Genomic DNA, 19,792 nt, shown 5'->3' with positions numbered 1-19,792 from the left:
AGGAGAGGAGAGGGGATTAAAAGGACATGTACAGAGTATACACAGGTGACCCGGCTGAGAAAAATCAAAGAAAATCAACTGAAAGGAAATCCTTGGGAGGAAGAACCAATTGCAAGGCTGGCCAGGAACAAAAGAGACAGGGGAAAGGAAGCGGAGAGAAGAGGGTGTCGGAGCAAGGCCGTGCTGCGGTGGTTTCGGCGGGGCCTTCTCTTAGTTGTTCTTCTTGGTTTAGAGCTTCCATTCTATCTTGTTTGCGGAGACATTTACGACAGAGGCGCCGGCTTGTCCGCACATTCTTGGCATGAAGCAGCTGAAATGATATTAATTAATAATATCATAGTAAAAGAAGAGCGAAGTAATTGACAATAATACCGACAGAGAGGAAGATGGGGAGAATAGGATCGGGATTACGACTACCCTAGACAGCTTATCTTAGGGACATCGGAGCGTAACGACATTATTAATTGTGCTCAATATTCAATTGATGGAGTTTCTGGCAGTATGATGTCCGCTGTGCTACGCATGGTCCATCGCGTTGTCCACGTGGATGTGTTGTATGTATGGTACGGAGCAGTATGTCATACTTTGTCCACGGTACTAGATGGCAGGCCATTGCCGATCGTTCATTACCATCGCTTCAGAGTATCCTCCTGTATCAGCCATCGTTCCTTCAGACGGTAATCCGAGGTTTCAATCGGGAGAAGCGGCAGGTGTCCGGAGGGCGGAGTCCTCCGTCTGAGGAGACAGCTGTTCGCCGGTGTGACAGGTATCTGCTAAATCGGGATTCTGGAGCCCGATTCTAGTCAGTTTAGATCTGAGCTTCGATCCTTGGACTTGCCAGTAATGGTAAGACCAGCAACTTCATTTAGCTCGCTGAGGTAGTCACGCGTCAGGAGTCTTCGTCAGTCGTAGCTGTATCCGACTTCAGGCGACAACTCATTCCAGAAACAAATAAAAATTATTAGACTGCAGCAGCAGGTGTTTGGGCATTGAGTTAGTTCCAACGGCTGATCCTCGACCGACGGCCATACCGCATCGACCATGCTGCTTGACTCGCGTGTTTGCTGTTTGACTGCGGAGAAACGTGCTATGTGGAGCCCCAGAAAGACAATCTGCATGAGCATGAGCATGCCATCAACACAGACCAAGGGTAGGGAGGATGCATGGAAGGCACAGATGGAAGGATTTGGAAGAGATTAAAGCATTAGGCTGGGTGAAGCCGCACTAGCCGTGGCCAAACACGGCGCTGCATTTTGCCAGCACCCGGTCCGCGTCCACTCGACTTATTTGCAGGCGCCGGTGCCGCCAGTTACTCGGACTGACCCAAGGCAGGAACTACGGAGTAAGTTTGACAAACAGTTTAAGTTTTTAACAGACAGCTTGGTCCTCTGATCGAGACAGACACTGCTGTCCCTGACAGTTGAGTCTTGACTCCCTGGACATCAACATAGAACAGCCGCCATCATGTTTTATATCTGCCGCAAGAAGATCAGGATGAACAGGGATGCAAACTGTAGACAGCAAACGGTAAACGGCGAAGAATTCCGAATCACCGAGCATGTTCCTGTTACTTATGCTCCGTTCGTACCTCGCGGATCGGATTGCGCCGTCGATAACCATCCTATCCTTAGCGTAGGTACTGCTACCTGGCGGCATCCGCGGGAAGATTTAGATTATTTCCTCAGGGCGATCTCCTTGGACCCTCACTACTACTAGCGGGAAGCGGGCCGCAGTCAGTCCTGTCATCCTGTCGACTCCTCCGTACGGAGTATCTAACTTGATTCGTAAAAAGTATTCTCGGAGATAGGGATGCAGTCAAATCCAGAATGATCTGCTTCAACTGTCAGTCATCAACAATGCATGGTTGCCACTTACCGTTGACTAACAGGGGCTAATGATGTAAGTAAGTAAGCAAGTAAGCAGCTGTTAACTTGCAGGATGGGGAAGAAGATGGATGGGCATCCATGATCCATCGGAGGCGGATGACATCTTTCCGATTCGGTTCTCTTCTATTCAGGCTCCAGTACAGAGTACTCCATAGAGGATCCTCATTCCCTGTGGTCAAGGTCCTCGTCAAATCTTTCTGATCTAGGCATGGCATGGCATGGCATGGCATGGATCACGAGTACCGTTCTTGATGCCTGATACTGACTGGATCGGGACTCGTCCTGAAATACCTAGGTAGGTACCTAGGTAATCGAGCACCATACTCCTGAAAAGACCACCGAGGTACAGTACTGTACAGTGCACCAGCCGGACACGAAATCGAATGGAGACTCCCTAGTGACGTTCGGAGTAGTATGATTAATATCGAAAAAAATTTTCACCTCTAGTACTACCTGTCAAACCTGCAGGCGTTCGTTCTATTTTTGGCCCCAGGTGAATGGCACCACAGTTCACTGTTCGTGCGTAGTAGCATCGATCGGGTTTCAATCACATGCATCCTCCCTACTCTATACGGAGTATATACGTCATAAGGTAGGCATTGCCGGTCTTAAGCTACGAAGATCAGACAGGCACATGCACATGCACATACATCATGGCATCAATTCACTCTGCAACGAACCTGGTGGGGCCCTGCTAAGCCTACCGCTAGTAATGTGTTTCATGCAGCATTTGGGAATCAGGGTCCGCCATGCCATCTCCATCTGTACTGTACGGTACTGTACATTCGTGACCATCTACCGAGATAGGTAGGTGCTCCAGCGTCTGGCGCAGGCACTGAGGGAAAATTCATTGAGTCTGAGCCTCTGGGGAATACAACGCAATGAAACACTTGAAGTTACTGGTCCGTACTGTGTATAGGGTGGTGGCAAAATCATGAAACAAAGGAACAACAGGGAGTCCGACAGACAGGGCTCTCGAGTCTTGTCTTGACTCGATGATCGCCGGCGCTAACGAGAATAAATGATTCATTAGGTATCCCAGTTGGGTGGTCAGGGTCAGAGAGCCCAATTTGTAAGTTGGTTTAGTTTCGTTTATTATGCACTTGTGCCATAAACTGTCACTGTCAGATCGTCATCCCCTGACAGAATAAAAGGAATTAGAACCCAACTCAAGTCTAAAGATTATTAACGACCAGGGAAGGGCATGGCTGCTTCAGGATATGATGGTGGCAGTGGGTCCTGTTTCTGGAGAAGGCTCTATACACCACAGAACTCGCTACTCCGTACGGAGTAGAGGACATCGCAAGAATATCTCGACGCGCACGGACGACCTCATTGGAAATATCTATTAGCAATGATTAATTGTTATATAGAGAAAAAAATTTTTTTTTCTAGATAGGACTGACTGACTGACTGACTGTGCACCCACCGATTCGGTTGGCCGCCTAATTATTTTGCCTCGAGGCCGCCGCAGTCGCCAAAAAAAAATTCTCCAAGAGTTCGGAATTCCAAAGAAAAATTTGCGCGGGACAGACGAGCTGGCAGCCTGGCAGCCTGATTATTATTATTATTAGCTGGCAAGACCAACAACACCACTAATAATATAATATTAATAAACCGTAAACTAAGCGTGGTTTCTAGAATATTATGCCTTACCTACTCCGTACTTAGGTACAGAGTACAGTCCAAGCTGGCTGAGTCCAGCTGGCTGACCGCATTTCTAGCTCGTAGGCGCAACAGGAGGGGAGCGGCCACCTGCCTTGTTAGGTAACATGGGACACCTCCAGGGCTCCATGGATCCCTGGACCCCTAGTACTAGCTCTTGACACTAGCTAACTGCACATGATGGGGTTGGGGTTGCAGCACTTGTAGTCTTGTACAGTCTTAAACATCCTAGGTACTCCTTATGTACCCACCAGGTAGGTCCCTGTGATCGGCACCTGAGGAAGTTCGTAATATAGTTCGTACAGTTCTCAAGGCGCAGGGAAATGCCGGGCCGCGGGCCGCGGCGTGTGGAGACTGGAGGGAGATCTTAATCGATTATAATTATTTGATGCACGTGCCCTTACTCGACCGTCTCTCACTAGTGGGCAACTGGCAGATTTTGTAGACATTGATTGGACTGCACGAGACCACTTGTGTCAAGCTCTTGTTGGGGAGCTTGATATCAGTGTAGAAATTTGACGTCGATGGAAGGCTTACGCGCCTCAGGATTCTAAAGAACTGCAGAGATCTCAACATAATGACTGCTGGCTGCCAGCTTGCACCAAGAGGAACAAATTCCTTCGTTATTTACTGTTCCTACTGTTCCCGTTCCTCTATTGCCTTTTTTCTTTGGACTGGTATTATGCTACAGGGAAGAATCTCAGCGTCATGGACCATCTGTGGTTGCGTCGAGCATCTCTCACACTTGCTAGACAAATCAAGAAAAGAAAGTATGCTGTGGCAGTTCGAGAGAAGAACGGAAAAACAGGGGGGAAGTCTGCTGGGAAACACTGAAGTCCTGAGACAAGATGGCCTGCGAATTCATCTGCGATTGCCTTACCTGCGGGTCTGTAACCGAGTCAACGCCATGGCAGACAATGTTTCCATTGACGACACCACAAACGCTTCCACAGGTCGAGCCGAAAAGTCTCGACGGCTCTCGAACTGTGCTCTCAGACACTCGATCCAATTCGAATGGTAGGTTTTTATCCACTGAAGCGGAAACGGGTGGCTTCCAGCCTGCCAAGACCTTCTCGGGGCGCAACATTCCGCCGTCGGTATGAATTTGTGAAGTCTGGGAAGACAGTCAGTACTGGAGGGCGGAGTGATTAAAAAAAAGTATCGGAGCCTTCGAACCTTGTAAGAGCACTCGAATCTTGCGCGTCTCGCCAGACCGAATCTTGTCGGAAATGTTGCTCATCAACCTCTCAGCCTCCCCGGGTTTCATGGTCCCTGCAGGGAGCATCTGAATGGTGGACTGCACCCATGTTCCAGCTTCCTGTGGCATCAACTCAAACAATGTCATGAGAACGCCTGATGCGTCAGGGAAACAGTCTCCAGGGAAACTGAACATCATCCCTGTCAAAACCCGCTGAACCAGCAGTTGACCTTGAGAACCGAGCAATTGCTTCACCGCCGCCCGTACTTCAGGGGGACTCGTATAGGGCTGTCCATCAGGACCGGTGAAATCTGACACAGACGGAGTATCAAAGCCAAAACTCAGCAGGTCACGGTAATAGTGCAAAGTGGCGATAAGCGGATCGACCTGCTGTAGAGTGAGAGCACTCAGACCCGCAGAGAAGATCGGCACTGCAAGAGAAGAAGTGATACACTCCTTGGGATAGTAGCGAACAGCGTCACTTGCTAGCCGGGAGAAATCTTCGATCACTACACAGAGCATTAGTGCTTGGTCCTGGAGAACTGGGTCCGGACTTACGGTCTGGTAGCTGCTCCGGGGGCATATCGTTCAAGATTCGCAAAAACACGACCGTCTGTTGCTCAAAGAAATGGTACACGGCTTCAGTAGTGGCGCGGTCCACATTCTCTGCGCCTTCCGAAAATTCTCGGACGACGGCGTCTGTGGCCCACAAAAAGCAACCTTCTTTGGAGGCTTCGAAGCCAGCGGCCAAGGTCTGTGCCAGGCTGGGCAACAAGGGAATCATGGCCGTTCGATACGAGATCACCATGTACCGCCAACACCGGCACACACGCTCCAGTATGGGTGTAGAAGTCGTAAAGTTCATGACGATCGTGCTCATGATAGGAAGGATTTCCCCACAATATTTGACTGCAGGGTTCTCCTGCCCCGGCGCTACGTACGGTGCGACAACTTGAACAAAAATTGTGATTAATTGCAGGTGATCTGGAAGAATGTCAGCTTGTCAAACAATCCGGGGAATATCCCTCGAGACGTACCAGCGACAGCCCTCTGGCCTTGTTCATCCTTGGCGTTATTTGCCAGGTTCATGATTCTTGCCATGAGAGGGTCACAGAACAGCTTCAAAGACTCGTAAATCTTGTCGATCGGTTGGACTGCCACCACAGCGGCCACTCCTTCCGTCACCTCCTCTTGGCTCTGCGGCTTCAGCTTGTCAATGACGGACTCGTAGAACGAGTGGAGCTGTTGGAGGTGTCCTCCCAACAACTTCGCACAATCCGTTCCCAGATATTTGAACGCGAGAGCAGCAGCCCCAACAACTTCTTGGGAGTGATGCTGGAAACCAGAGATCACGTAGTTCAGCTGTGCCTCCAAGGTTTCTGGATGTTGGGCTGTCCACTCCGTGTAACGCCCAAGAGCCATTATAGCCGAGAAACGAACCTTTTCTTGCTCCGGAATCTGGACTATTAAGGGTATCACTTGGGGCAGAACGGTGCTTTCTTCTGGTTCAACCATCCTCCCCATTGCTCTCATGCTGAACAGAGGAGCTTCAAGTTCTTGCCAGTGCGGGACGTGGGCGTTGCTCGCCTGTGCCCCGTACTTGGACACCCACTGTTGTATCAAACGGTATGCCTTCATCAAGCATTCCGTAACCCCAATCACTGCACAGCAGTCTTTTAGCACATCACCCATGGAATGTCGAAACATGCGGAACCTGTCCTCCTGTTCCCGGTCGCCGTCAAAAAGATCCGTTTCATCTCCCTCGGGAGTTGGAAATTCGAGATGCTTGATCATGACATCGACCAGTTGGGAGTACACGTCGGCAAATTTCGCCCGTGCCTCCGCATATCGCTCCAGGGTGATGTATTGCTTCAGTTCGAACCAGAAGTTGAAAGTGAAAGATATCGCCTCTCGCTCCCGGTCTCGAGCGCAGCACTCCAGGACAGTCTCTACAAGACCGCGGAAATCTGAAGGAAGCCGCGCAACCAAGACTACCCAAGCCTCGCCGGCTTCGGCAAAGAGCCTGGTCAAGCCTTTGAACGTCTCCACATCTTCAGCTTCCGCGGCCTCGCGAACTTTTGGCCTAAGAGCTACCAGACGAGGATACAGATTCTGAATAGTAGGTAGACAGTCATCAACCTCGCGGGTGTCTCTATAGATTGCGCACATGCAATCGACGGCGGCGTCGAACGACGAGTCGTCATCAAGCGCCTTCAGAATGACATCCATCAACGGAGACTCGACGACCTGCGACGCTGGGATCTCACGTAGCCAGGAGGTAATGCAGTCGATGAGTCGAGGATTCTTTGCCGCAGAAGCTGCATATGTGAGCCGAAACTTCCGGCCAGCATCGAAGAAGCAACACAGAGTACATACCAGAAGACTGAGCATATTGCGTAAGTAGACGCATGACCTGTTCCGCGTTATCGTCCAGCAGTTCCTTGGTTCTCGTTGCAAGATCCTCTTCCTAAGTTTCATCACGACGAATTAGATTCTCAACCTTTGGCCGAAATACGGAGGTTGTTGCTGGATCGCGCAAAGACGGAAGTTGGACAGATGGATGATTGACCGATCGAACATACACTCAGGTTGATTTTGCGCCCTTCAGTCACTTCTTCCGGAAGAATCTTGAGAAATTCCAGAACGCAATCTCCAGCAGTATTTCCCAACGCCGACCCCACTGTTCCCAAAACATCTTTCCATGTGGTCATCTGTATGGCTAGATTAGCCAAACACACGCAAAGCTGTGTCTGTATCGGTCGGGGTCCAGATGCGTAAACTGTGAGCAGGTTGAGTATGGAATCGCGCAACGCCGGGAGGGAATCAGCGGGTAGTTGGTCGAGATCGTATGTGATCTGGCCCCGTCAGCATCCTCCATCAGCGCCTCGGTTCGTAAAACTTGTCTTTTCCCACCTTTCCCTTCAGCGTCGTCGCAGCAAATAGCTTTGCTTCCACTGGGGTTTCCGGCGACTGTAGCAGGGCATGTGTAGCTGTCCAGGCTTCAACCTACAGAAGACCCGCGTCAGAAGAGGCCAGAAAAGTTGAAGGTATGCCATGGAGACTGTACTGATTTCTGAAACTTCTCCAGGAACTCATGAGCGTGTGCCTTCTCAGCTCGTGGCGCGTTTCCTTGCATTGTCGCGACAGCCGCTAGGACAGGCGCGAAGGCCTGTCCCAGGCCGTTCCCTTTGTCTGCCATGATGGTGGAGGGGTACGGGTGAGGGTGGGATGATTGCGGATGAGCGGCGAGCCGTCAGCAAGGCTGGAGAGATCCAACTGTTCGTTGTTCAAGTCATGAATTTAAAAGTACATGGAACACAAGGTGTAGAAGGCCTAAATTCGACTGTTCAGTACAGAGAGATAATAAGTTGGTGGAAAGGGAGAAGGAGAGTGAAGAAGGTGGGATGGTGACACCTGTTGGTGACGGAACCCAAACAACCCAAAAAAGTTCGTGAGCCGCAACAACCTTAAAGCTGCCTGACGCGGAGCCGATCTTCACATTGGTTTCTCTTACTACAATCGAGAAGGCACGCGACAACCTAGAGGTAGAAACCAACCTGACCAATCTCCTCTACTTCTTACTGCCGTGCGCTTTCTTTTCCCCTCGATACAAATTTTCTCATTGTCTGGACCCGACTATTTGGCAACCCACCATCATGTCCAGCCGAGGAAACAATGCGGCAGCGGCGCGCAAGACGCTGCTTGCCCCCATCCATTTCATCTTCAAGCTTCTTCAGCAACGATCCACAGTATCAATTTGGCTCTACGAACAGCTGGCCTTCCGGATAGAAGGCAAGATTCGAGTACGTTGTCACCTTTTGTCCTGGTGTGGTGCGCACTCTGACTGTGATCTAGGGATTTGATGAGTTCATGAACCTTGTCATCGACGATGCTGTTGAGGTCCGACTTGCTACAAAGACTGAAGAGGAAAAGCGGAGAAAATTGGGTAAGCCACCATCTGCAGCTATTCTCTTGGATTTCTGATGCTAAATGTCTTTTTATAGGCCAGATCCTGTTGAAGGGTGACAATGTGTCCTTGATCCAAGAAGTACAACAATAATCGCAACGATTTTCTGGTGGACGATAATTATGTGCAATGGCGTTTGAGGCATGGTTTTTGTATCATCCAAAAAAGAATTCGACTGGTTATAGGGAGATGAGTTCGGCCTTGTTCTTATTTTTCAGGAACTATCAACTTCCCATTACCGACGATGACCGTGTCTACTAGCCAATCGTGCTCGTCGACAGGGATCTCCTCAGTAGGAGGGAGAACTTGCTCTTTCAGAGCGAGCGCAACTACAGTGGAGGGATCCTGATCAGAAATGCTTATTGGAGGGTAGGGGGCAAAATCCCTTACCGAGGAAAGGTTTCTGAGGAGCGCCAGGAGAGCCTGCCACTTCTCTGCTGTACCTATTCAGAAAATGGTCGTAATATCCTTTTCCATGGCCAAGCCGCCTCAAGTTGATGTCGAATGCCACTCCTGGCATCACAATTAAATCCAGCCCAAATGCCTCCTCAGGATTTCGCGGCCTTGTTGGTTCCACACCGTAGCCACCAAAGCAGTTTCTTTTGGTAGGAATAGATGTTTCGCTGAGCGATGGAATACCCCATTTGTCCGGTGTAAGGGATTCAAATTCTTCCATGGAGTTGAGAGAGAGCATGTCCATGACTGAGACTTTCGGCTGCGCAGGCTCAGCTTCAATACTGTGAATGTAGGGTATGAAGACCTCTTTTCCGCTTGCCAGAGCATCCCGAACTATTCCTGTCGTAGAGATTTCCCCCTGAGGCATGGAGAGATAAACGCTTATTCTCTTCGCATTCTGGTACTCCGATAGTGACAATAATCTACTGGTGGCCAATGCAGCTGCGACTATTTAGTTGCGGACATCTTATCCTGTGCAGATAGAAAGGCGATCTTACATTGACTGGCGATGGATTCTCGAGGTATATTTTGGAGGACCTTTTGGATTTTCCTTCGCAACTCTTTCTTAGCAGCAGTCTTCAGAGCAGCCATGGTCGCTATCAAATGGATGGCATCATCGAATCCGAATACACTGCACTGCCACCAGCTTCATTATGAGGATCGACTTGCGGGTCTTGGCGCGGTTTCAAAGCGGCATGGACAAATACCAAATACCGCTCGCCGCTGCGGAATTCCTGCTGGAGACGACGTCAAGGCGGTTGCGCCCCTTCCTGCGATTGCGCTCTTACATCAATCATCTCTTTCCAACATCCCGAGGTGGTTCAACATGGCGCCGAATATAGTCAATTCTCTGCTTCTTTTTACTTCCTTGTTCTTGACAGCTCAGGCAGCTGTGGATCCTCAATTAACAGGCACATGGTCGAGCAAGTCTCGCAAGGTCATTACAGGACCTGTATGCTTAACCGTCCCTGTTCATCGGGAAGGAAACAACTCAAATGCTGATTCTCATGTGATACTTTAGGGATTCTATGATCCGATTTCAGACAGGCTCAAGGAGCCTCCTCTTACGGGAATCTCATATTCCTTTACGGACGATGGATACTATGAAGAAGCATACTACCGGGCTATCGCGCAACGTCAGTAATGCTCTTGTTTAGGTTCATCGGATAGAACGAAACTGACTCCTTTTTCTTTCTAGCCTCTAACCCTGAATGCGCTGAGGGACTCATGCAGTGGCAGCATGGCACATACTCCTTGGAGCCCAATGGCTCTCTTGTGTTGACCCCCTTCACCTCAGATGGCCGTCAGCTCATCTCCAACCCTTGCGCCGGCGAGTACGCATCATACACTCGCTATAATCAGACAGAAGTCTTTAAGGTATAGTCGTTGTTCGTTTACTTACGAAAAGCGCCAATTAACCTTGTACCCTATAGAGTTACTCGGTTTATACCGATCCATTTCACAACGTTCCCCGTCTCGATTTATACGAATTCGATGGCACGCCCATGCAGCCGTTGTATCTCGTGTACAAGCCGCCGGAAATGCTACCGACGACAACTTTAAATCCCACGGTCATGGTTACGGCGACTGTAAAGGCAAAGGCAAAGCGAGATGCTGTTTTTGGTGAAACACCACACCAGGACACCTTCCTGAGGCGGCTAGATTCCGCAACTCTTGATAGGTGGTGGTGGATTGGAGTCATCATGACTTCTCTCGGCGGAGTTGTTTTACTCTGCTCCTAAAACCTCAACGTGTCTGAATGACATCGGCTACCGGTAGTCGGGCGTTTGGGACGAGACTCGGGGTTTCTGAAACAAAGGCATGAATTAGATATCCATTCAAAGGATCAGGAGGATACTGAGTTATGCATGTGACACGGCGCTTGGGTTGCTTTTTGTTTTCTCTGGAGTCTTCAGGTTTAATATGACTGTTTACATTTGGCTTTTCCTTTCGTCAGTATGCTCCCAGATGCTTGATTGTATTCTTAATTGTCTAGTTCTCTCTCTCCCTTTTTTTTTTCTCCTATTCCCATTTGAATTTGCTGTCACAGTGCTTCTGGAGATGGGTTCCTTACGGTCAAACAGAAGTTGATAGGTGTCTTCATGGCGAGAGTGGAGATTGGCCATGTATTATAGCTACAATGAAGCGTTCTGCTTTTCAAGATTTAGCCACTGTCTCCTTAACAATTCTCGCAACTTCTGCTCTTTCCGCCGGCTTGCCATCCAAAATGCCTCCGGGCGCAAACAAGGTCTTGAGGACGCTCCCGACGTCAGCCTTCTTCCCCTCGCCCTGCAACTGGGAGATGGCTTGAGAAACGGCGCTCTGTATTTCTTCTGTACTCATTGTTTGAATCTGCCCAGCGTATTCTTCCAAGATTGCAATCTGCGCATCTTCCTTTTCCTTGAGTTCAGGTCGGTTGGCTTCTAAGAACTGCTGACCGGCATCTTTTGCTGCGGCGATTCTCTTCCGTATTAACGACAGTAACTGTAAATCGGTCTGGATAGGAGACGAAGTTTTGGAAGCATTGTTTGTCTCTGATATGATGGCTCGCAGGACATCCAATCTTCACCTGGCCTTGTTAGCAGTTCAAACCAACCCATGTTCCGACTCGTGGTCGAGCATTGATGCATTGGTTGTGTAAACTGTACCTCGCGGTGTCCTTTGCCTTCATAGCATCTTTCAGGTCAGAGCGAAGCTTGGCCATCAGTGGAGGGACTCCACTGGTTGCTGTGGAATTGCATCGTACAGAACGCAACCCCAACCGGGCGGAAAATCGGACAAGCTTGAGCATGGCGGAAGGATGAAAAGACCGACACAGAGCAGGAATTGACGGAATGCTGAGTCAACGATTGAACAATCAATGGTACACGACAATAATATAATACAAAAGGTTGAAATTTGAATGAATAGGCAATTCACTGAGGACCCGAAGCATTCACTGCGACGCGGCGGAGGACAAAGGACGAGCTACCTAACTTGGCCCGTGCGCGAAATTGTTTCTTGCCGCTCCACGCTTTCGAACTTCTGCAGTGCTTTCCCAGCTACATCTCGCGTCGGCCGGGCTGGCAGAGGCATGTTCTGCGCAACTTCACCACCGACCACTCCTTTCTAACACACATCTCTTCCGCCTTCATATACAGCAATATAATTTGCGACCCGATTTTCACTCATTTTCAGTTATTTCCTGTGTGCGAGGAGTGTCTGTTCGACGCGGGGAGACGAAGTCCCCAGCTACGAACAGACTAGATAAACGATGTCCTATCCAAGTCTAACGCCTCCAAGACCTCTGCCAGGAACATATTTCCAGACTCCGGCGGCCAGCACCATAAACCATGGGGCTCTTTTCCAGTCGAAGACCCCCTCGGCGTCCGTGACGCAAACCTCGCCCCCAACGGCGCTCCAGAAGCTCTCCCCAGCAGCTCCCAAGATCAAGAGTGAGACCTTGAGTTCTCGAGAGCGCGCTGCGCGGACGATCAATGATACCCTTGCACAGGAGGCACGATATCCGGATTTGGACAGCTACCTTTCACGTGGGTCAATTGCTGCTCGTTTTGTTTGAGATCTGTTGTGTCAATCCGTTGTTTTGCTAAGTGGTCCTACAGAAGGTTTCTCGTCAGATTATGAGATCCCGGCTTCGCCATCATGGGCTCCTTTCCACAAGATCAAGATGTACAATATCCCGGACCAGATATTCGACCAGTACAATCGTGCGCAGGTGTCAACGAGCATGGGACTCTTTGCGGAGATCAATCACGCATGGGTTGCAATCGACAATGCTCTCTACCTCTGGGACTATACTCATCCGAATCCGCAGCTGGTTGGGTTTGAGAACCAGCCTAACAGTATAAATACGGTAAAACTGGCAAAACCTCGGCCTGGAGTGTTCCTCCCTTCTATTACCCATGTCCTTGTGATATCAACCACCGCCGAAGTTATGCTGCTGGGAATGGGTTGCGAGACCGTGGCTGGTGGAGGAAAGCAGGTGACTCTTTATCAGACGGGAATGTCAACTTCGATACGCGGGCTTGATATCCATGTCATTGCCTCGTCAGATTCTACGGGCAGAATTTTTTTCGCAGGTACGTCGGATAACGACGTCTACGAATTGACCTACCAGCAGGAGGAAAAATGGTTCCAGGGGAGATGCAGCAAAGTCAACCATACGAGTTCCCGGTTTGCGTCGTTTACTCCATCCCTCAGCTTTTCTCAGAAGCCGTCTGAGCATGTTGAACAAATGGTCGTCGATGATACCCGGAAACTGCTTTACACACTCTCGTCATTGTCCACCATCCGAGTGTTTCACATGAAATCTGATGGGACGCTAGCTCTGGCTATTACCAAGCCCGCTTCTGATATTTACTCGAATATTGGACACATCATCGCCTCTAATGAAACATTGAACCCCAAGGTCAAAATTGTTTCGATCAGCCCTATCCCCTCTAACGAAGCATCGAGGTATCATCTTATGGCTACCACCGCAACAGGATATCGTATCTACCTTAGTGCTACGGGATCCTACAGCTGGTCTCCTGCACCCAGTGGAACGAGTGCTCCAACCAGCATGCAGGCACATTTTGTGAAGACCCCTCCGTTTGATAATCCTTCTGCCACAGTTGTTCCCAGTGGGCCAGCAGGACAGACTCTCAAGTACCAGTCGTCGGTGGCTTCAAAGGTACCCATCCATTCTTTAGATCCGACACGCTTCGCTGAGCGGTTCCCACCTGGGTACTTTTTCTGTTTTACTTGCAAAGATCCCACGCAAAAGCAAGATACCTTGTTTATCTCTGCGCCAGATTCAGGACGTATCGCTCGTTCTCAAGAGAGCGTTATACCGACTAAAGCTTCTGAGTCGGCAATTTGGCTTTCACTGGGCAGTAAGGCTGAAGATATCGGTTTGTGTTCACCTCCAGTGTCTGCATCGAGTAACGCGGCAGGCTTTGGGAATGAGCTTGCTATCCAATACGACCACCCGGCGGCGGAAATTGCCATTTTGACCAACACTGGTGTCCATGTTATCCGTCGGCGTCGACTGGTGGATATCTTTGCGGCTCTGGTGCGCCATGGTGGTGGCGAGGAAGGGCTGGAAGGTGAGGTCAAGAACTTCATCCGGACCTACGGACGGAGCGAAACACTCGCAACTGCTTTGGCGGTTGCATGTGGTCAAGGAGTCGAGATCTCGTCTGATTCTCGACTGTCAAAGATTAACGACCCGGAAGTTCTCGAGTTTGCACGCAAGGTGTTTATCGAATATGGTGGAAGGCCGACAATGAACGAAAATGCCGTTGCCGACAATGGTGCTCCAGCAATCGACGCCATTGTACCCTCGCCGCGACACAGCGGCATCGCCCTGTACATGTCTAGGCTTCTTCGCTCGATCTGGAAGAAGGAAATCGCTGTTACGAAAAGCCAGCCGAATGGGACGCAGCAGTTCGAACCATCGGTGAGCACCGCCAAGCTGCAGACTATTCAAAGGGACCTGTCTGCGCTGCAGGACTTTTTCAAGGCGAACAAGAACTTCATCGAGGGATTGAGTGGACCTGAAGCTCTATCCCGTGCATCCACCAAACAGGAGGAAATTGCGCTCCAAGCTGAGCACCGCGCTTTGCACTCTCTGGTTCAGTTGCTCGCTGACGCAATTGAAGGAATTTCGTTCGTGCTTGTTCTGTTCGATGAGCGGGTTGACGAGATTGTTCTGGCCCTCCCCGAAGAGGCCAAGCAGCGCTTCCTGAAGCTCACCTTCGAGGAGCTATTTAGCACCAGCAAAGGATATGATATTGCCAAGGAGCTTGTGAAGGCGATTGTTAACAGGAACATTGCCAAGGGCTCAAATGTGGAGACAGTGGCTGATGCCTTGCGACGACGGTGTGGCAACTTCTGCAGTGCAGAGGATGTCATTATTTTCAAGGCGCAGGAGCTTCTCAAGAGAGCCACTGAAGCTGGTGCGAATTCCGAACTGGGTCGCAACTTGCTCAACGAGAGCTTGCGTCTTTTCCAGCAGGTGTCTGACAGCTTGCCCATGGACTATCTTGTGTCTGCCGTGAACAACTACATCGAAAATCAGTTCTTTGCCGGTGCGATCCAACTATGTCTCAGTGTCGCAGAGAGCTCGGATAAGGCGAACTTGGCCCTCGGCTGGATCATGGACGGCCGCCCGTCAGAAGATTCTCGCCGAGCGTACTATGACTTCCGAAAACAATGCTACGACCTCGTTTTCAAGGTGATCGTTGCTGTGGACAACTTGGCGGCGTCTGATCCTGGTGTCATTGACGGGCAATATACTGTGATTGCCAGGCGACGGAACGAGGCATATGGCGTTATTTCGGACTCGAACGATGAAGTCTTCTTGACCAGTCTGTACGACTGGTACCTTGAACAGGGTTGGAGCGATCGCTTGCTTCAAACCAAGTCTCCTTTCGTGGTCACGTATCTGGAGCGTAAATCTGCCGATGATATTTCTCATGCCGATCTTCTTTGGAAGTACTATGGCCAGTCAGAACGATATTACGAGGCTGCTCGAGTTCAGTATCAGTTGGCCCAGAGTGCATTTTCGCTGCCCTTGAGTCGACGAATTGAGTACCTTGGACAGGCACGCGCCAACGCGTCGACCTTTACGCCGGACGTTGGTCGGCAATCTCGGCAGAGGCTGCTTCAAGAAATCACCAACTTGATGGATGTCGCCAACATCCAAGATGATCTGTTGCAACGTCTGAAGGAGGACACGAGAATCGATCCAGCGCACAAGGCTGACGTTCTCAAGGAAGTGGACGGACCCATCATGGACATCAGCCTGGTAAGTCTCAATTGTTTGTGGCGACATCGCGGTATGAACGCTAACAGCTTCGCAGCTCTTTAATAAATATGCCGACGCGGGTAGTTATTACGACATTTGCTTGCAGATTTTCTACCTCGCAGATCACCGTAACTCCGCCGACATCAAGAGCACCTGGCAACATCTGCTGCAGAATATCCATGATGAGACCGTCGAGAGGGGAGAAGCCCAGCCGTACGAAGCTGTGATCGAGAAGGTTCGCTCCCTTGGCAGCCGCCTGCGGATGTCCGAAACCGTGTTCCCAGTGCCAATGCTCCTGCCAATGCTCGAGCGATACGCGTTGGAGTTCCAGCGTGGCGTGGGACCGGCGAACTGGGTGGTCGATCTTTTCCTGGATCTTGAGGTTCCACACGAGACGATTTACTCGGTGCTTGAGGCTATGTTCTACAACGACGAGGCGCCTTTCCAGGGTCCCAACCGACGATTCATCGCCAGCGACCTCCTCTACGTCATCCAGCGTTGGTTCCAGGACTCAGTGCGTATGGGCGGCGAGGTCTTTGGCAACGATGCGATCGCAACGCGGATCTCCGAGATGCTGCTGTTGTTGCAGCAGAGCGGTATCGGACCAGAACTTGTCCAGCTAGCCCAGGAATTGCGGGTGAGGATTGATGATATCATTCGATAATTATTATCATGAACTGTGTTTGTTGCATTTTGGTTTCTTTCTCGATTAATTTAAATTCCTCGCGGCACATCTGTGGTTGGCGTTTTTTTTTTTTTGATAAAAAGAAACAGGGCATGTTTGGAGTGCATAAGTGAGTTAGAGTGTGATCTTAGCGTTTTAAACAAGATCTGTAATGCTCGTTTATGCGTGCATTGTTTGGTCTTTCTCTCTCTCGTCTTTTTCTCTAATATGAGGTGGCATTTTTTCCATAATGTATTATCTGGATGGATTTGGCCTGCAGCTTGAGTATCTAGGTAGGGCAACAACCACCGTGATGCGATGCGATGCGATGGCTCGGTAGAACTTTAGTAGATAGAGGACAGAAATCACATTGAACAGTAGAAAGAATATGGAGTGATTACTGAAGATCCGGAGTGACTTCACACGAGCATATGACAAGAGTTCAACTGACTATGAACTAGAACTAGAACTCCCAGCTACCAAGACTTCATAAAAGACAATCATGGCTAAAGAAATTAAATTCATGGGGAAATACGTTATAAGCCCCGAATTCTGGACTTGAAAGGGTCGATATGATTCTATCGATCCCATTTGTTGTTGTCTCGGATAACCACCTAGGATGGGTATGCAAATTACTGTACTTCACGGGTGAAATCGATCGCTTTGGTCCTGGAAACTCTCTGAATCTGACAGATAGGTCTTAATTTTTGATTTTCATTTCTGATATCCCCTTGCTCTGCGCTGTATATATAACCTTTGGAAGTTGTGTGTTGATTCCCATCGATATATATATTCTTATCACATGCAGGCCTTACAGGTCTCGCTTCGTTCGGCTGGTCTGAAGAGAAATACCTGGTCTATGACAGGGACTTTGGGCACCCAGGCCTACCTACTATATACCCTAGGTAGGTAGGTAGTTTTTCTTATTATCTCCTTCCCTGGCGAGCTTCCTAGCAGGCTCTGTTCCAGTCAGTTTAGAGATACTAGAGAATCCAATACTGCGAGTGCAAAATATGTAACCATGCCAAAAAAGGAAGTCACTGCATTCACCCAACTTTCGCATTGATATCATATACAAGTAGACAAACTGAACCAACCTCATCTCCTCGAGTCTACTGTGACAATCTTATCGGCAACATGACATCACGATCCAACTCCTCTACCCAGGTTACGGTGGATCATGGTGGGCTATTTTAGGCCGGTTACCACAACAACGGAGGGGACACTACCGGACTAGCGCAGTAGTAGCGCTCAGCATCCCCCTTGCTCGCCATGACACACAGTTGCAACCTTCCTAATTGATTCTTTGGTTGAAGATCAGTCAGTAATTAATAATTATCGTCTTGCACCCTCTTCCGAATTTATTACCGACTGCTCTTCTTGTCGTTTCTATCGACCGATCGATTACCGTCTTTGTCTGGTCCTTGCGTCGTCTGGCGATTTTCTGCTGTTCATCCCGTGTGCAAGTTGCAACTATGGTAGGTAACTGGATTGATTTTAGATTGCTTCTGTGGATTTTTGGCGCGAGATAGGCCGGCAGAGCAGAGCAGAACGAGCAGAACAGAGCAGAGAAGAACTGGGCGGAATATGTTGTTTTGATGATGAATATGGATTGGTGGTTGGCTCGGGGGCTGATTCTTGGTCCGCCACTCGTCGACAAGGATCATCGATCCAAGGCGGAAGACGGCTGGAAACGAAACCTGGCGAAGCACTGTCCGCCTCGCATGCTCTGTTTATGATGCGGTTTCCCTAGCTGGGCTACATCCGCGGTTTACCTGTCTTAAGTGACTGCAATTTTTACTGCCCTGCTCTGCTCTGTTCTCCCCGCCTGTTCTCAGTCCCTCTATTCCCTCACTACCCCCGCTTGTTACTCTCGAACCTCCATTTCCACTGCTGCAGCTATTTCATCCGTCAAAATGTCTGGCTCACAGTCTAAACACAACGACCAGGCCTCGACCAACTACAAGGAAGCCTTCTCTCTGTTCGACAAGCGCGGCAACGGCCGTGTCGCCACCGAGTCGCTGGGCGACCTGCTCCGCGCGTGTGGCCAGAACCCTACGCTGGCAGAGATCCGGGAGCTGGAAAAGAGTGTTGGCGGTAGCGACTGTAAGAGCTATCATTCCGACTGGCGACGGGTTAATAACATCGCTGACGTCCGGTCTAGTTGATTTCGACTCCTTCACCAAGATCCTGAACCGCCCCGGTGGTTTCCGCGATCCCGGCGAGCCAGAGGAGTACTGCCGGGGGTTCCAAGTGTTTGACAAGGATCTGACGGGGTTTATTGGTGTGGGGCAGCTTCGCTACAGTAAGTATCCTTATAACTGGGTGACTACAGTTTTGCGCTGGTTCGTGGGTATCGTGATGAAGTGAATAACTGACATCCCTCAGTCCTCACCAACCTGGGCGAGAAGATGACCGATGAAGAGGTTGACGAGCTCTTGAAGGCAGTTGACACCAGCTCGGGCGAGATCAACTACACCGGTATGTTGAAGCAAGAAAGCTACTCCAGAAGAGAAGAATTATTTGGCTGACATGGACGCGCCGCATAGAACTCGTCCGTACGATTCTCGCGAACTGAGCCATTTCACGATACCCTTCTCTCTGTCTGCTCCTGTCTCTACTTTACGATACGAACGAACGAACGATTCTCTGCCTTGCATCCTCTTTCCTCGTGTTGTAATCTCGTTCCCCTCTTCGCCGGTTTTATATCCAGTTGCTTGTATCTCTGGTTGGACATGGGGTAACTGTTGCATTCATCATGGATCGGGAGCCACCTGGCGTGTGTAACAGCGGGCTATGCGCCCACCTATTCCCGAGCGAGTTTGTTTGCATCAGTCGAGTTTGGCCGGTGTTTTGTTTCGTTTCATTCCCCTGGATTACATACATTACATACATAGGTGGTCGGCGTCGAATGGATCTGAAGGAGGCAAAGGAAATGAACAAACGAACGACAACCTCTATCTATTCTACTCTACAGTATTCTAGGTACACCGCTGCTGCGACTGAGAAATACACATAACCATACACACGTATATATATATGCATACCATGAAGTAGTCAGTAACCATGCAATGGAAATAAAATACCTCAAGTACAGAACCCAACAAGAACACTCATTCTGTAATGAGTACCTAATCAATTCCCAGTCGTGTTTTCGCATGATAAC

At 49.7% G+C, this 19,792-nt stretch overlaps 7 protein-coding genes across 7 annotated transcripts; 4 read left to right on the top strand and 3 right to left on the bottom strand.

Annotated features, from left to right (window-relative positions):
• Positions 1–4,576: 4,576 nt before the first annotated feature.
• Positions 4,577–7,948, bottom strand: VTN77DRAFT_7351 (uncharacterized protein; the record flags this gene model as incomplete). Its single annotated transcript, XM_069423731.1, has 8 exons — positions 4,577–4,665; positions 4,728–5,258; positions 5,308–5,733; positions 5,787–7,067; positions 7,126–7,216; positions 7,332–7,604; positions 7,663–7,755; positions 7,817–7,948. The coding sequence occupies 8 exons, from the start codon at positions 7,946–7,948 to the stop codon at positions 4,577–4,579; spliced, it is 2,916 nt and encodes a 971-aa protein (XP_069281157.1).
• Positions 7,949–8,405: 457 nt separating this feature from the next.
• VTN77DRAFT_7350 (uncharacterized protein) lies at positions 8,406–8,809 on the top strand (the record flags this gene model as incomplete). The annotated part of the gene is made up of 3 exons (XM_069423730.1): positions 8,406–8,552; positions 8,605–8,695; positions 8,754–8,809. The coding sequence occupies 3 exons, from the start codon at positions 8,406–8,408 to the stop codon at positions 8,807–8,809; spliced, it is 294 nt and encodes a 97-aa protein (XP_069281156.1).
• Positions 8,810–8,923: 114 nt separating this feature from the next.
• On the bottom strand, positions 8,924–9,763 carry VTN77DRAFT_7349 (uncharacterized protein; the record flags this gene model as incomplete). Its single annotated transcript, XM_069423728.1, has 3 exons — positions 8,924–9,045; positions 9,107–9,613; positions 9,670–9,763. The coding sequence occupies 3 exons, from the start codon at positions 9,761–9,763 to the stop codon at positions 8,924–8,926; spliced, it is 723 nt and encodes a 240-aa protein (XP_069281155.1).
• A 235-nt stretch (positions 9,764–9,998) lies between these two features.
• VTN77DRAFT_7348 (uncharacterized protein) lies at positions 9,999–10,914 on the top strand (the record flags this gene model as incomplete). Its single annotated transcript, XM_069423727.1, has 4 exons — positions 9,999–10,124; positions 10,194–10,308; positions 10,371–10,549; positions 10,606–10,914. 4 exons carry the CDS (start codon positions 9,999–10,001, stop codon positions 10,912–10,914), a joined length of 729 nt encoding a protein of 242 aa, XP_069281154.1.
• Positions 10,915–11,329: 415 nt separating this feature from the next.
• Positions 11,330–11,963, bottom strand: VTN77DRAFT_7347 (uncharacterized protein; the record flags this gene model as incomplete). Its single annotated transcript, XM_069423726.1, has 2 exons — positions 11,330–11,735; positions 11,821–11,963. 2 exons carry the CDS (start codon positions 11,961–11,963, stop codon positions 11,330–11,332), a joined length of 549 nt encoding a protein of 182 aa, XP_069281153.1.
• A 462-nt stretch (positions 11,964–12,425) lies between these two features.
• VTN77DRAFT_7346 (uncharacterized protein) lies at positions 12,426–16,626 on the top strand (the record flags this gene model as incomplete). The annotated part of the gene is made up of 3 exons (XM_069423725.1): positions 12,426–12,702; positions 12,775–15,962; positions 16,018–16,626. 3 exons carry the CDS (start codon positions 12,426–12,428, stop codon positions 16,624–16,626), a joined length of 4,074 nt encoding a protein of 1,357 aa, XP_069281152.1.
• Positions 16,627–18,542: 1,916 nt separating this feature from the next.
• VTN77DRAFT_7345 (uncharacterized protein) lies at positions 18,543–19,204 on the top strand (the record flags this gene model as incomplete). The annotated part of the gene is made up of 4 exons (XM_069423724.1): positions 18,543–18,732; positions 18,791–18,931; positions 19,015–19,107; positions 19,176–19,204. 4 exons carry the CDS (start codon positions 18,543–18,545, stop codon positions 19,202–19,204), a joined length of 453 nt encoding a protein of 150 aa, XP_069281151.1.
• Between the last annotated feature and the right edge of the window lie 588 nt (positions 19,205–19,792).

The sequence above is a fragment of the Rasamsonia byssochlamydoides genome, assembly GCF_041956645.1.
Source record: "Rasamsonia byssochlamydoides strain NRRL 3658 unplaced genomic scaffold VTN77scaffold_6, whole genome shotgun sequence".
Taxonomy (NCBI): domain Eukaryota; kingdom Fungi; phylum Ascomycota; class Eurotiomycetes; order Eurotiales; family Trichocomaceae; genus Rasamsonia; species Rasamsonia byssochlamydoides.
This window is presented reverse-complemented; position numbering and strand designations above follow the sequence as displayed.